This window comes from Struthio camelus, chromosome W (genome assembly GCF_040807025.1).
Source record: "Struthio camelus isolate bStrCam1 chromosome W, bStrCam1.hap1, whole genome shotgun sequence".
In the NCBI taxonomy this organism is placed as follows: Eukaryota; Metazoa; Chordata; class Aves; order Struthioniformes; family Struthionidae; genus Struthio; species Struthio camelus.
The window spans coordinates 18,976,872-18,990,815 of record NC_090981.1 but is presented as its reverse complement, the minus strand read 5'-3'; the positions used below and the strand labels follow the sequence as shown (position 1 = coordinate 18,990,815).

General features: G+C 39.2%; 1 protein-coding gene across 1 annotated transcript in view; it reads right to left on the bottom strand.

Annotated features, from left to right (window-relative positions):
- The window catches only part of LOC138064174 (fibrillin-2-like), a 181,843-nt gene that overhangs the window by 121,033 nt on the left and 46,866 nt on the right, over nt 1-13,944 (bottom strand). Inside the window, exon 7 of the mRNA XM_068925661.1 lies at nt 12,282-12,407. Within this exon, the coding sequence (XP_068781762.1) occupies nt 12,282-12,407 (126 nt within the window). The remainder of the gene's footprint in view (nt 1-12,281; nt 12,408-13,944) is intronic.

Here is a 13,944-nt window from a genome sequence, read left to right as displayed (position 1 = left end):
TGTTTTACACCGTGAGGAGCAATCAGAGGAAGTGAAAATTGTATCTTTTTAATGAGACTATTTAGGCATTTTGGAGGACTCAAAGTTTAGAATTTTACATTAAAATAGTTATGAAGTGACAATTATTCACCATATTTTCAGCATCTGTACTTCTTAAGTACCTACAAAAGAAAAGGTCATTTTTGTTAAATCAACAAATAATGCTTTCACATAAGACTTCATAGCTAACCGCTGCAGAGATTCCAGGATTCCAAACGATGGTATAAATCAAAACCAAATAATCCCCCAGGAAATCTCAGAAATCTTGCATTAATTTACTGTATTAAAGACAACATATATAACGTGGTGAACTGCTCACCATCTGATTTAATCCAATGAAATGAAACCATGTGTGTAAATCAAAACAGAACCAGAACCTGGCGCACGCCTTGCTGAGATCTTTCATGCAGTACATGTTTTTCACAATCCGTAACTCTTTTAAACAAGAGCATCATCTTCTGTACACACACACACACACACACACACACACACACGAAGTCTGAAACATTGTGTCAGAAAGGCAAGAAATTTGGACTACAGGAGCATTCTGTAGGAAGAGCTTACTTTTTCTGGAAAGCAATACCTTCATGTTGGCAGAGTTACTGATGCTCATGCAAGAAAACTCCCTTGTTGTTCTACCATCTCTTGAAGTACAGAAATACATTCAAGATCAATTCTAATGTTCAGAGGCACTCAAACTGTGATAAAGGTATCACCAGCGGTATACAACACACCAGCATGGAAATACTGTCTGAACGAGGGGATGGCATAAAGCTGGTAGCAACTGCCACCAGTGATACCTGAGCAAACCGAATGCAAGAATCCCTGTGCTAAGCAACTAGTCACGTCACATAAAGTATGTTTCACTCATTTACCTCCCCAGAGAGTGCATCTTAATCTTGTAGTTAAAATAACATTTATTTTATTTTCTATAATTGAGATGCTACAGCAGCTTTTATACAAAAGGAAGCAAATAGCAAAACCAAGAAAAAAATATGGCTATAAAAATCTGACTATTCCAAACAGTGGGAGCTTGAAAACTGCGTGTCATTCATTTTCACTCTGGTACAGGTACTTGCTACTTTAAAGGTAGTTAACTTTATTACAAGAACACAACATTTGATCTTTTACCAAAGGAAACTGAAACCAGTTAGTCATAGAGCACAAACCCCATTTAAGTAACAAGCAGGTGGAGCTGGTAGCACTGGCTAGTGAGAGACATTGAAAGGAGGCAGGTAGCTGCTTCTGCAGAGCTGCAGAACGTAGGGCCATCCCTCTCACCGGGCTACAGGCACGAAAGTTTAACGCAGTCTAGGGCTCTCTCCTTCAAATGCTGTCCAAGAACGACAGGGAGTTGGAAACAGAGGACGTACCTTCCTGAAATCTAGGCAGTTAGTCAGACTGGAGGACTGATTCCAGAGTCTTCTCCTTTTGACGAGGAAAACGTTTTGTAACCAATTAATCTAGAGGGCCCTCGTGAAGGAATAATCTTTCTGTTTACTGGAGCGATATCAAGTTAGTAGATTTTTCGTTTCACTAGCTTCTGAGCTAAATCTCTGTCTCTCTTCCCCCTTCCCTGGTTCTTGCAGATGCAATTCTTTTAACAAGAACTCTTGTTAACTCTCACTGGAAATTCTGAGACTTTACCTCAGAAGGAGCTATTTTTAGGACAGCTGACTGAAAAAGTTACTCAGTTTCCTCCCCTCCCCCCTCCAAAACAGGCAAATTAGTCGTCTTGGGGAAAGCGCTCCAAAGATTCGATGTCACACTTAAGATGGGAAAGCTGGTCATATTCAGTATGTAAACTAATTTTAAATGTGTGGAATAAATTTTGCAGGTGTGAGTATTAATAGATGAGCTGTCTGCCAAAAAACCTAGCCTGGCTACTTGTCAGCCAGAATTCATGATTTTTACTGCAACAGTAAGCAGGATTTTATGAATAACTGAATTAAGAGTACCGGAAAAGAGGGTCTCAACCTCTGAATTCTGAAAAAGTCTTCCTTGAAAATGTTTTTCGTCTATACTAATACCTTGTAGTATAGAGTCTGAATTACACTAACGTAGTGTAACAAAATTATATGCTAGAGCAGGAAAACTAGAAATAGAATGGTATTTTTTAAAAGCTTCTTTGCATTTTGGTAGTGAAAAAAGAGCCTGTGTCAGGGTCCGAGTCCTTTACTGTCGATAGTACAGTGCCACACCTCTGTGGGAGAGAACGAGAGGGATTCTACCTCCTAGAGTACCCTTGACTACAAAGGGTATCATATCTAGTTAGTCAAAGAGTATGGCATATTCTCCATTTGAGAGGAATAGTTAGGACACATTTATTACATCTTTGAGGTACAAATAAGTAACAGACCACCTCATACGTAAACCAGACAAGCACAATGGAAAGCCTATTCCTCCTCTCCACTTATCCATGTAAAAATCCATCTCTGAGCAACCCACACACGTAAGCTCCATCAATATTGGAAGGCAACATACTAAAAATAGGCAGTATTCCATTCCTAAAAAGACAATGAGAACCCAATATATTGTAGATCAAAACTTCTAGGACAAAAAGGATAGCAAAAAGGGTATTTTTGCTAATTAAGACCTCGGTCTAACACCTGAGGGATCTGGAATCTGATACAAGCCCTGTCACAGACTTTTCCAAAATTTTTCATTCTGTACCTCTTCCTTGCATCCTTCCATAATCTGCCCAGTAGTGGAAAGACTTGTCCTTAATGCTGTGGAAAGTCTATACATGAGGAATACATAAAAGCTTATAAATAAAAGCAGTAATGTCAGAACTCTGAGGTGGATTAATTGTAAAAGGTCGCATTTTCCCCAAATACCCTAAGCTATCTACTTACATTTCTACATATGAGGGCACACACACGCATTTGTACATAGAAGTTGGTCTCATATGCGTTGGAAATCCTTCAAACTTTTCTAACTGATTTAAAATTGCCATTAATTTCTGCAATTTCAGTGTCAGTAAACTGTAATCTAAGGCTCAAAATTTACCTAGTAAGTAGAATATGTGTCTTTTTACTGATCTCTACCGAAACATGGGAATATAATGCAAGCAAATAGTCTAGAAAAACAACAATTATTTATTGCCTAGCATAGTCCTAACAATATCCATTATGGCACAAAAAGCATGTCACAAACATTCCTACCTATTCTGGTTATTGCTTCCAGGAGAAAAAAATAAGAGGAAAAAAACCTAACCCACAAAAGTACAGCTGGATATTTAAGGTCAAAGGCTATAGCAGGAAATCTGAAATCCCTCCTTATTAAGTAAAAGACTTACTGTTAGATAAAAAGACGCCTGCAGAGTCGACGTAAGATTCCAATCACTCCCTTTAAAAACTGGAGCCCTGCCTGGTTACTTACTCCAGCTTGGATTTTGTCCTTTGTAACCAGCAAATCGTATTTGATCTTGTTTTCCATACTAAAGGAAGGGAAAGGAGTGGGCAGAATACTCAGTAGTACAACTAGTTTTGTATAATATTTTACATTAAAGTCATCATTAAAACAATGATGTTTCTATTAAATCAGTTTTCTGTACACAGTAGGAGACCAACTCTTTATATCTTTCCCAAAGGCCCAATCTACATATACAAAACCCGTGAGTAATTTCATTCACTTGACCAGTCTCACTAATTTAAAGTGCAATCATTTGAAGGACTGGGTATTATTTTATCCTATAAATCTCACACTGAGAGATTATGAACTATCAAAGCCTTTATTAAAAAAAAAAAAAAGATCAAATAAAACTATGGCTTGGCTTTTATTCTCCGCTGCATTCTTGGAAATATCTAGGCATGGCATTACTCTGGTATTATCAAGGTATTATCTTGTCTTTGCTGTGACGCATTAGGAAACGGTCTGGTTTCACTAGTGGAAACACTAGTTTCACTGGTGTTACAGAAAAAAGCATTACAGCCTGGGTGCTGTGGTTATTTTGTTTTGTTTTGTTTTTCCTTCCCCCCTCCCCCCCGCCCCACATAATCCTCCGTGTGGAAGCCGTGCCCAGGGACTAATTAGTATCTAACTTCTGCCACAGACTGAAGCGGCAGGGGTTCACGTGGAATAAAGCCAAGGCATATGACCTGTTCTGCAGCAACATGCCGGCCAAGCAGGAAATCAAACACCATTGATTACCCAAGTATGAAATAATAGCAAATGTTTCAGACTACAGATGATGTTTCTCTTCTACCATCTATTGTCCCTTAAGCATAACACATTTTTAACTAGATAAGCGTCAAAAGTATATTTGCCTTTCCCTGTGGATGCTCCAGGGAGAACTGTCAAATATCATCTTTAACAGTTAAGCAGAGCTTTAGATGGATTTAAAAAGTAGAATGCAAAGAATGCTTTAATTACCTTTTCTAGAAGGAGACCTATCACTGAGTAAGTTCTCCTTCTCACATCAAAACACTTCAGCTGATGCCAGGCAGAAACGTAACATGTTCAGAATTATTATCTACAACCAGCCAACACAAATACATGCAACTATTTGTATACAGTGCCATCCAGAGTACTAATAATATGCCAACACAAGGCCACACAGACCCAACTAGGCTGAAAAACCTGCCACTCTAAAACATCAGTTTAAAAAAAAAAAAAGGGCAAAAAGTCCTCAAATTTGTATTTTTAATATTAAACAAATAAAAATTATCTAATTTGTTTTTAAATGTTTTATATGTTGAGAATGGATGGTTTTAATCTATCCTCTTTTGGGAAAAGTCAAAGAAAAAAGTTATTTTGAATGTATTTTCAACTGAGAGCTTTTGAATTATTATTTTCTATTAAATATTAATTATTTCAGTTTCCTGACTTTGGGGCGAGAAGAGTACAGTATGGTTCTCCTTACAATTCAGATAATATCTGAATCAATTCCAGAAGTCTACTACTACATAACCCTTCTGAGTCCAAATCCCTAGTCTTCAAAGGCTGAACTCAGCTGTTGAATTCATTTTCATTTCTATTATACGTATCATGCAAAAAGAAAGAAAAATAATAGAAATTGTTGTTTAAAAACGTAACTTGAAGTATTAGCATATAACCTATCTTGGACAATTCAGTAGATGCTAATCAGGTGCCTAAAGTGAATTCTATTCTCAAGTGCAGTATCAAAAAAAGCAATTAAATCACAAAACCAGAAAAAGGCTGGAAGGGACCTCAGAGGCCATCTAGCCAAAGATCCTGCTCAAAGCAGCGTCAATGCTGAATTCAGATCAAGTCGCTTAGGGCTTTGTCTGCTCAGGTCTTGAAAACCTCCACAGCCTTTCTGGGTGACCTACTGCAGTGCTTAATTATCCACAGAGTGCATTTTTTTCCTTATATGCAGTCAAAAGCTTTTTTGTTTCAACTTATGTCTGTTATTTCTCATTCCTCCTACCATGCACCACTGAGAAGAACCTTCCTGATAACCTTCAAGAATCTTCTTGATAATCTCCTTGTGAGAACTGGAAAGCTGCTGTTAGGACCCCACAAAGCCACCTCTTTGCACAACTGAACAAGCTCCTTCCTTCAGCCTCTCCTCACACGGCAAGTGCTCCAACCCACTGACCATCTTAGTGGTCCTGCACTGAATTTACTCCAGTTTCTCAACAGCTTCCTCCTACTGGGGGCCCCAAATTGGTTGCTGCATTCCAAATGTGGTCAAATGAGTCCTGAGCAAAGAATAATCACTTTCCCCACCCTACCATCCCACTGCAGGGGGTCAGACTGTCCCAGGTGCAGGACCTGCCATTTGTCCTGTTGAACTCCTTGAGGTTCCTCTCAGCCCATTTCTCCAACCTGCCTAAGTCCCTCTCAATGGCAGCCCTGCCTGAGAGCATATTGACTGTTTCCCAACACACAGTTTGGCATCATCTGCAAAACCAATGAGAGTACATTCTACCTCCTCCTCCAGGCCACTGATAAAGATGTTAAAACAGGCTAGATCCAAGGACAGACCCCTGAGAAGCTCCACTAGTAACCTCTAGACAGAGTACAAACCCTTCATCACTAGACTTTGAGCCGGACGATCCAGCCAGTTTTTCATCCTTCTAGCAGTCCATACATCTAGACTATAACATCCCAGCTCAGACACAAGGATGCTGCGGGACACCATATCGAAAGCCTGTTAAAGCCAAGGTAAGTGACATCTGTGCTTTCATCATAGAAGGCAATCAGGTTTCATCATAAAAGGCAATCAGGTTGGTCAGACACGATTCACCCACGATATAACCATGCTGGCTATTCCCAGTCACCCTCTTTCTTCTCCTTCACCTGATCATAAATGGCTTCCAGGAAGACTTACTCCATGATCTTCTCAGGGACTTCAAGAGGGGCTAAGGAGCCTGATGTTCCCCACATCATCATCCTTGCACTTTTTCAAAAAGGATGCAACATTTGCCTTTCTCCAGTTACCAGGGACCTCCCCCAAACTTCATAACCGTTCAAAGGTGATAGAGAGCAGCCTGACGATATCAGACAGTGCTCTCAGCACCCTCGGACGCAGCACTCATGTGGTCCCAAGGACTTGTATGAGTCATGTTCTCACATAAGATCTCTCACTCGATCCTCTTCTACTACTGGTAGTTCCTCTCCTCCTTCGATTCTGTCTATAGGCACGAAGGCATGAAAGATGAAGTGAAGACTGAGGCAAAGAAGGCAATGAATACCCCAAGCCTTATCTGCATCCCCTGCCACCCACCCCATTCAGCAGTGGGCCCACTTCTTCCTTGTTCACTCTTGTTACTGCTAATGCTGTGGGAGAAACTCTTCTTGGTGCTCTTGATGCTCCTTACCAGCTTCAAATTTAGTTGAGCTTTTGCTTTTCTAACTTTCTCCTTAACAGTCTGTTTGTTTCCACCTCCAATACGCATTTCTGCAGGGAGCTTAGTCATGACTTCCCTCTTTAGACAGGCTGATCTCCTGATAAGTCTGCTTGTTTTTGAGAGTTTTGGGATGGACCATTTTTGTGCTTGGAGGGGGTTGTTCTTAAAGAATTGCCAGCTCTCTTGAGTTTCTTTGCCCTTCAGGGCTGCTTCCCACAGGATTCCAGCTACCAGTTCCCTGAATATGTCAAGGTTTGCTCTCCCAAAGTCCTGCTCTGCTCCTCTCCTTCAAGATCTTGGGCGAAGTGAGGAACTCTACTATTTCATGATCAGTCAAGGCTGCCATATCACATCCTCAACCAGTTCTTTCTTGTTTGTTGCGTAGCAGCTCCAGGAAACTATCACCCCTGCCAGAGCCATCTAGCATCTGCATTGAGAAATTGGCCCCCAGGCCATCCTAAAAACTCCCAGATTGCTCATGTCCCACCACGTTGTCATTCCAGCAGACTTCAGGGAGGTTAGTCTCCCATAAGAACAAGCAACTGTGATCTAGAAACTTCCTTGAATTGCTTAAAGTTCATTAGCTTTCTCATCCTGATCAGGCGGTCTATAACAAACTCTCACTGCAATGTTACCCTTTCTTTGCCTCCTCTCCGATCCTGACCCACAAGCTCTCAACCAGCCTCCCCCTTGTTTCGTACAACTTTGCATTCAACTTGCTCTTCTGTGTAAAAGGCAAATCCCTCCTCTTCTTCCCTGCCTGTCTTTGCCAAAGAGCCCGTATCAGTCCATCACAGAACTCCAGTCATACATGTCAGGCATCTCCACATCTCATTTATTCCAACGATGTCATACTTTTGCAGATGCAATATTATGATAAAAGAAGGGAGATGAATTTGTGTTCTGGTTTTTGAGTTCAGATGAAGAAAGTGAGTAAACTCTGGTTTAGCTGCACTCAATGTAGCGGCAGTTTTTACTTCCCAGTCTGTTTCTGAACTCTGAATTCTCCTTGTGAGGAGACAGAAAGAATGGGAGCACCTTGGCAGATTAACAGGAGCACTCACTCCAGCAGGCAGAACAACAGAAAATAAGAAGGATATGAGTTTTTCAGGTCAATAAATGTTGTTGAAAACTTAACCACTTTGGAAAATATTCAATATTTGCATGTATTATTTATTCTAACATTGATTTATTTTGCTGATGAATTTTTTTTTAGCACAGTAAATCTAAGATCCAGCTGACATATCATACTAGAGTTACCACTTTAAAACATTGCCTGGATCTGACAAGCATCATGGAGGATCTACAATTTTTTTGGATCTCCATGAGAACATCTATTTGGTGTATTTAACTGCATCCCTGCCTGGACGGAGGAGGCAGTAGATCTCCTTCATATGGAGCTTTTCTAGGGTTAACAGCAAAAAAAACCCATGAGCACTGCCATAGGCAGATTACAAACATCATCTGAACAGGCATTTCACCTAATGACTTGAGAACAGGTAGTAGTACATCATAACAGATACCTGTGCTGTCATTGCTCTGATGCTACCTTTATCATATTAGAAATATATATTTTTTGGAATTAACATTGCAGCACTTGCCTTAGGCAAAAGCTCCATTGCCCTTCTCCCGCTGTACAAGTCTCATGGAATTAAAAATACATGTACCATGACTGAGAGACTCAAAAAAAGCAAGTCCACTTCTAACGAACAATGATAAGTAAGTATTCCTCATAATAGGTAAAAGGTACTCTGTAACATCATTACACTAATACTACTAAAAGTTCTAAACATTGTCAAACTGAGAGAGCATCGTCAAAATTAGCAAATGCAATTCAAAGAATTGCAGTTTGAATAAAAACCTTCCAGTGAAAAGCCTTGCAATGGAAAACATGAAACTAAGATGATTAACAACAACAACAAAATATACATTTCTAAGGTATACATCGCCAACACAAATCAAATACGCTACAAATTTGTTTAGCAATTACAACTGTCTTTGCTTCCACTTTGAAATGAAGAGCTGACTACAGTTTGTTCTAACATTTTCAAATCCTCTCTTTTGGGTGAGACATCACAGTTGCTCTTTGAAAAATATTCAGCACTTGCTCCCCCCCGCCCTTCCGCCCCACAGTTGTTTACCTTTGATAGTATGATTGTAAGTAAATATTTCCGAGTTTTGTGGAGTTTATGTTCTGATATTCATCATACCAAGGCTTGAATTGTATTGAAAGATAAACGGTACTGCCAGAATTTTTCAAAACCATGAAAATGGCATTTGTAGTTGCATATCCCCTACAACACAAAAATGATGGTAAAAATAGCCAGCTATGCCAAGAAAATATCAAGCCATGGATGTCTGTTTACTTGCTAAATGCTGCGTAGCCACTGTTACAGAACGGAATTACTTCATAGCTTACGATGGCATTAAGATACTAATTAAATGAATTATGTTAGATACACGACAGATTTAAGGTGGATATAGACAGCCCCCTAAATTCTGTCTGCCTATGCTTTGAGCTGGTGAGATACACCTTAGGTCTGGCGTACAAGCTGCATATCCACATCAGTACAGCACCATGTTTGAACTAATATGTAGTGCTTGCAGTTAACAGTCACACGTAACTGTTAAAAAAATAGCTGCTGATTTACCTTTCCAAATGGTTAGGTTTGGAAGAAATCAGAAAAAAAAAAAGTAAGTAGAAACAAGTGTTGGATTATTACTACACATCTTCGTTCTTGGTGTTCTGATTTAGCTGTTACTAATGTTTCCTTTAAATGCATTCTACAACATCCTGAGCAATGAGAACATTGACTCACAAGAAAAACATTGTGAAACTTTCGACAACCCACCTTGAAAAGGAGAATTTGCCAAGACAAGTTGCTCTGCCTCAGCTCCAGCATGACAGAAATCTTTCATATATTGACCGATATGCCGTATCTTTTAAAGCCACCCTACCCCGATCACATGAAACTGGAGCAAGACAGTACAGAGCATCTACCAACTGATAGCACTGAAGAGACTCTCCAGCTGAACAGCAGGCAACCGCTTCTCAAAAGCAGTGGTTCTTATCCTTTCCCCTCACCCAGTTTCTAATTATCCCATAAGAGTGGTAACCACAGTTCTGGATTTCTCTATTTTCTATCCTGCAAGCTTCATCAGTTCCCCTGGAATTAAACATATCACAGATGGCAAGTGATATGCAGGCACAGAAAATGGCAGCTGCTACACCCGCCACTACCACCAGAGGAAGAAACAAAAAGGAAGTTGTGAATTTGAAGAACGAGTAATCCAGGTGCAGGCAACTAATCAGCAACTGGGGTTTCAGCAGTTACAGAATGATGGAAAGGGATGCTCAGTCCTTTGATTTCTTTCCAAAAGCATGGAGGGGAGAAAGAAGCCAAGTCAAGAGTTACAGGCTCATAAGCATGATGTTCTTTTCTGGAACCAGCAGCAGCAGACCATCTCACTTCCCTCCTTTCTCCCAACACATACAATTCCAAAGGATGGGTTGTGAAGGGAAAACAAAGTGCTCTTCCCTCCTCCTTTTCCTCTAATTACAAATCTCCTTCCCGTATGCTGACGCTTCAGGAAGGGCCTACCAATCTCTTGTAGCCTACCCAGGTACTTATTCCTGTTCTGTTCCCTGGCAAGAAAAATCCCATTACATTTTGCCTATGATTCCATTCCCATTGCGTCTGCTACAGAAAAACGAAAGATTTTTCTAAGATGTGCTGTCCATTCTATGTTTAGCCCTTTTCCTTATAGGTTGTCATTGAGCACTGGGTTGGTAAGATGTCTTGGATCTAATTCTCCCAGTGGAAGTGGGTCTAATTACAGCTTCCCGTTTCAGACATCTTCCTTTGGAGTTCTCCTCCTGCTTGGTGTCTTCTGGTCTCTCCCTAGACCCTCCAAAAAGTTATGGAGATGGGGTCTTATTGTTCTACTGCTCTATGCGGGTCATCAAGGTAGGAGAGATTCTTTCTCCAAGAGTCTCAGAAAGGCTCTTGGTATTCCCTGACTTCTAAAACAGCTCAAATGGACCTGCACATACCTTGTTGCATCCCTCTTGTACCCTGTGTACCCTGGCTGCAGAGCCCTCAACCTTTGTGCATATGCTTGACATTTATTAGCACACTCACATATACAGGTAAGCCCACATACACGTGCCCATGACAGGCACATATGCAAGTTGCTTCCATTTCTCCTCAGTCATGATAAGAAACGCCTTCACAGCTCTCTCTCTCTATAAGAGCAGTTCTATTTTTGCAAACAGTTTTTTGCAGAGTTTTTAGAAGAGGACATACACATGCTTCCCCTAAAACATGACGGAAGTCTGCATTGTACGAAAAAACAAAGAAAACTCTGAGGCAACTTCAGAAATAAGCTAAACACCACGTGTTTGAACCCGAAACTAAGTATAACAACATTCGGTAACATATTTAAATTGCTGCCTACCCACAGGCCAAAGCCCTGAACAAGCAGTTTTCTTACCTATGTAATTTAAATACGAAGGGATCTTCACTGATTGGTTTGGATAAAGTTCCACAGTCATAGTTTCCCTTGAAAGTACGGCAAGTTGACTCAAATCATGAAACAATGATGTACATCAAAAGGTAATAGGTAATTCTTGCAATTATAAACAAACTTCATTGCTGTAAATATATAACCTATGCAAACTACAGCAGCATCTCTTGGAGGAACAGCTCAAATTATTATAACAGTGAAGTCTTCATCAAAACCACGAGAACTCACCATTTTTTCTGTTATATTGCTTTCAACTACACAGCATTTCTGCTGTTAGTTAAATCAATATAGTTACTGAATAAACATGCCCTATTTGTAGTGTTTCAGTCTCAAATTGATCTATAAAATAAAGCACAAACCCTGTTTGTATCTTGAAAAGGACATTTGCTAGCTATGTACTTTCAACTTATGCAAGCTCTTCTTCAACACAAATTGTACATAGGAGTAGTTTCTCAAACCTGTTACCAAATTAGCCATATTTGCTTTTCATACTGTGGTCAGTAGGCTGACAATATCTATCCATATTAGAATATTTTAGACATTTTTGAAAAAACAAAACCCTAATAGCCCAGTTACTGTATTATGCGGTTTGCAGATTTACTGTTTATCTATAGTTTTAAATTTAGAAACAGGATAAACATTGTCTTTGACCAATCTGACAAGCCAGGGAGAAAAAGATCTAATGCAAAGTATGAACAACAAAATAGAAACAGATGATAAACAAGAAGAAATACAAAGCACAGAACAGTGTTGTTATGACTGTCCAGATCGGATATTGCAACTGTTCAGAATTTTTTCTTTCATTACCAAAGAGGTCTAATAGTGACTCTAAAATACTACTAAGACCTGCTTTACTTGGTCGTGTTTTGTATGAGCGCTCTAATTACGTTCACTTACCATCACATTTCTGAGTTGCTTCATTCTGTTTGTGACCAGCAGGACACTTGCACTCATAAGAACCAACTGTATTAACACAATTTCCTCCTTGGCAGACTCCAGGGATAGCTTGGCATTCATCAACATCTACGAGGACAAAAAAGAAGATTATTTGACATAAAATACAAAATCTCATCATGGCTTATGGTGATAGATAAAAAGCTGTATCTTTGAAATTATTCTTAAAAATAACCACAACAAGCCCCAGCACATTTCTCCAACTCACCACCACCGTATGATACAGCAGTAACACTACTTTGACCTTTATTCATGTATTATTCCATTCCAAATAAGCTCTAAATTTTCCATGCATTGACTTATGACTTACATGGTTTTAAATATTTAAAAAGTACATTGAAGTCAAATTTATACTGCTTACTCTTGGTGTCCTTTACCCTCAGATTGCTCCTTGTGTACAGTCATCAACATAGGCAGATTCTAATTTTGAAAGAATCTCTAACCATACATATGGACTACCCTAAAAATCTGCCTTAACTATATGTGATAATTCTTGCAGGATATTCTTTCTGGACAAAAATCAAACTATTGAAGTCAACACAAAATACGTGCTATTCAACCAGGATAAGCTGTACTGCAAACAATCTGCGCAGACTGTATGCACTGAAGTAATAAGGACTGGAATTTCATAGATATTTTTCAAGCTGCATTTTCAATAAATGCTCTTAGAAATATATTTGCCATTCTTGCTTTAGAGCTTACTTTCAGTAATTTCCTGTATTTCCACTTCAAATTGTGTTTTCTTCCCCACTCTCATTTGTTTATACATAAAACATCCTGTATTTCTGTAGGTTTTTGTACAAAACTACCACATGACTCAACGTGTAAGTGCTAATGGGCAGTTAAAATAATACAGAGGACCTAAGAGTACTCTGTGAAATAACCAGTGCTAAAGCAGACAGGGAAACTCTTTGTACAAAAAGAAAGGGAGAACAGGCTTCAGACTAACGTAGCTTTCACATACATACATACATATTTATTTATTTATACTTGGATATTTAGTTTCTCAATAGCCCTAGCTACTACTCCTAAAAGTTTAGTTAATCTACAGCTATCAGAGAGCTCAGAACTAAACATCTGTATTAATTTCTTCCCAACAAAACTTAATATGCTTCTCAACACTCATAGAGGACTGGAGGCTTGGAAGTTTTGTTCCAAAAACTGCAGGAGCTCTTCTGCGAGAAAGATTTTTGGTAATTTTTCCTGTCAAACAGTTGACCCTTTCACAGACGAGGTAAAAATCAACAGCTTCTGCTAGCTGTCCACAAAATTAAACAGAAATAAAGGAAACTGTCCGTTACAAGTGACCTTCTGTGCCGAGGTCAACGTTCTATTATTTTCTCTTCTCAGATTATAACTTAATACGGAATTCAATTATAATGTTTAAGGAATACACTGCCTATTTAAAAGACACTTTCATTTCACATCTTCCTCTGTTTTGACTGAAACATCTATTTAGCATTATTATATTTTAAAAGCATTTAGGAAAAATATTTTCATCTTTTTTTCTGATGTTTTACATGTGCATTTAAAGCCTTTAGGTGCCAAATAAATTAATAATTTTGACTGCTATCCTACTTGTCGTTTTCGGTCACGTCTCCTGTTA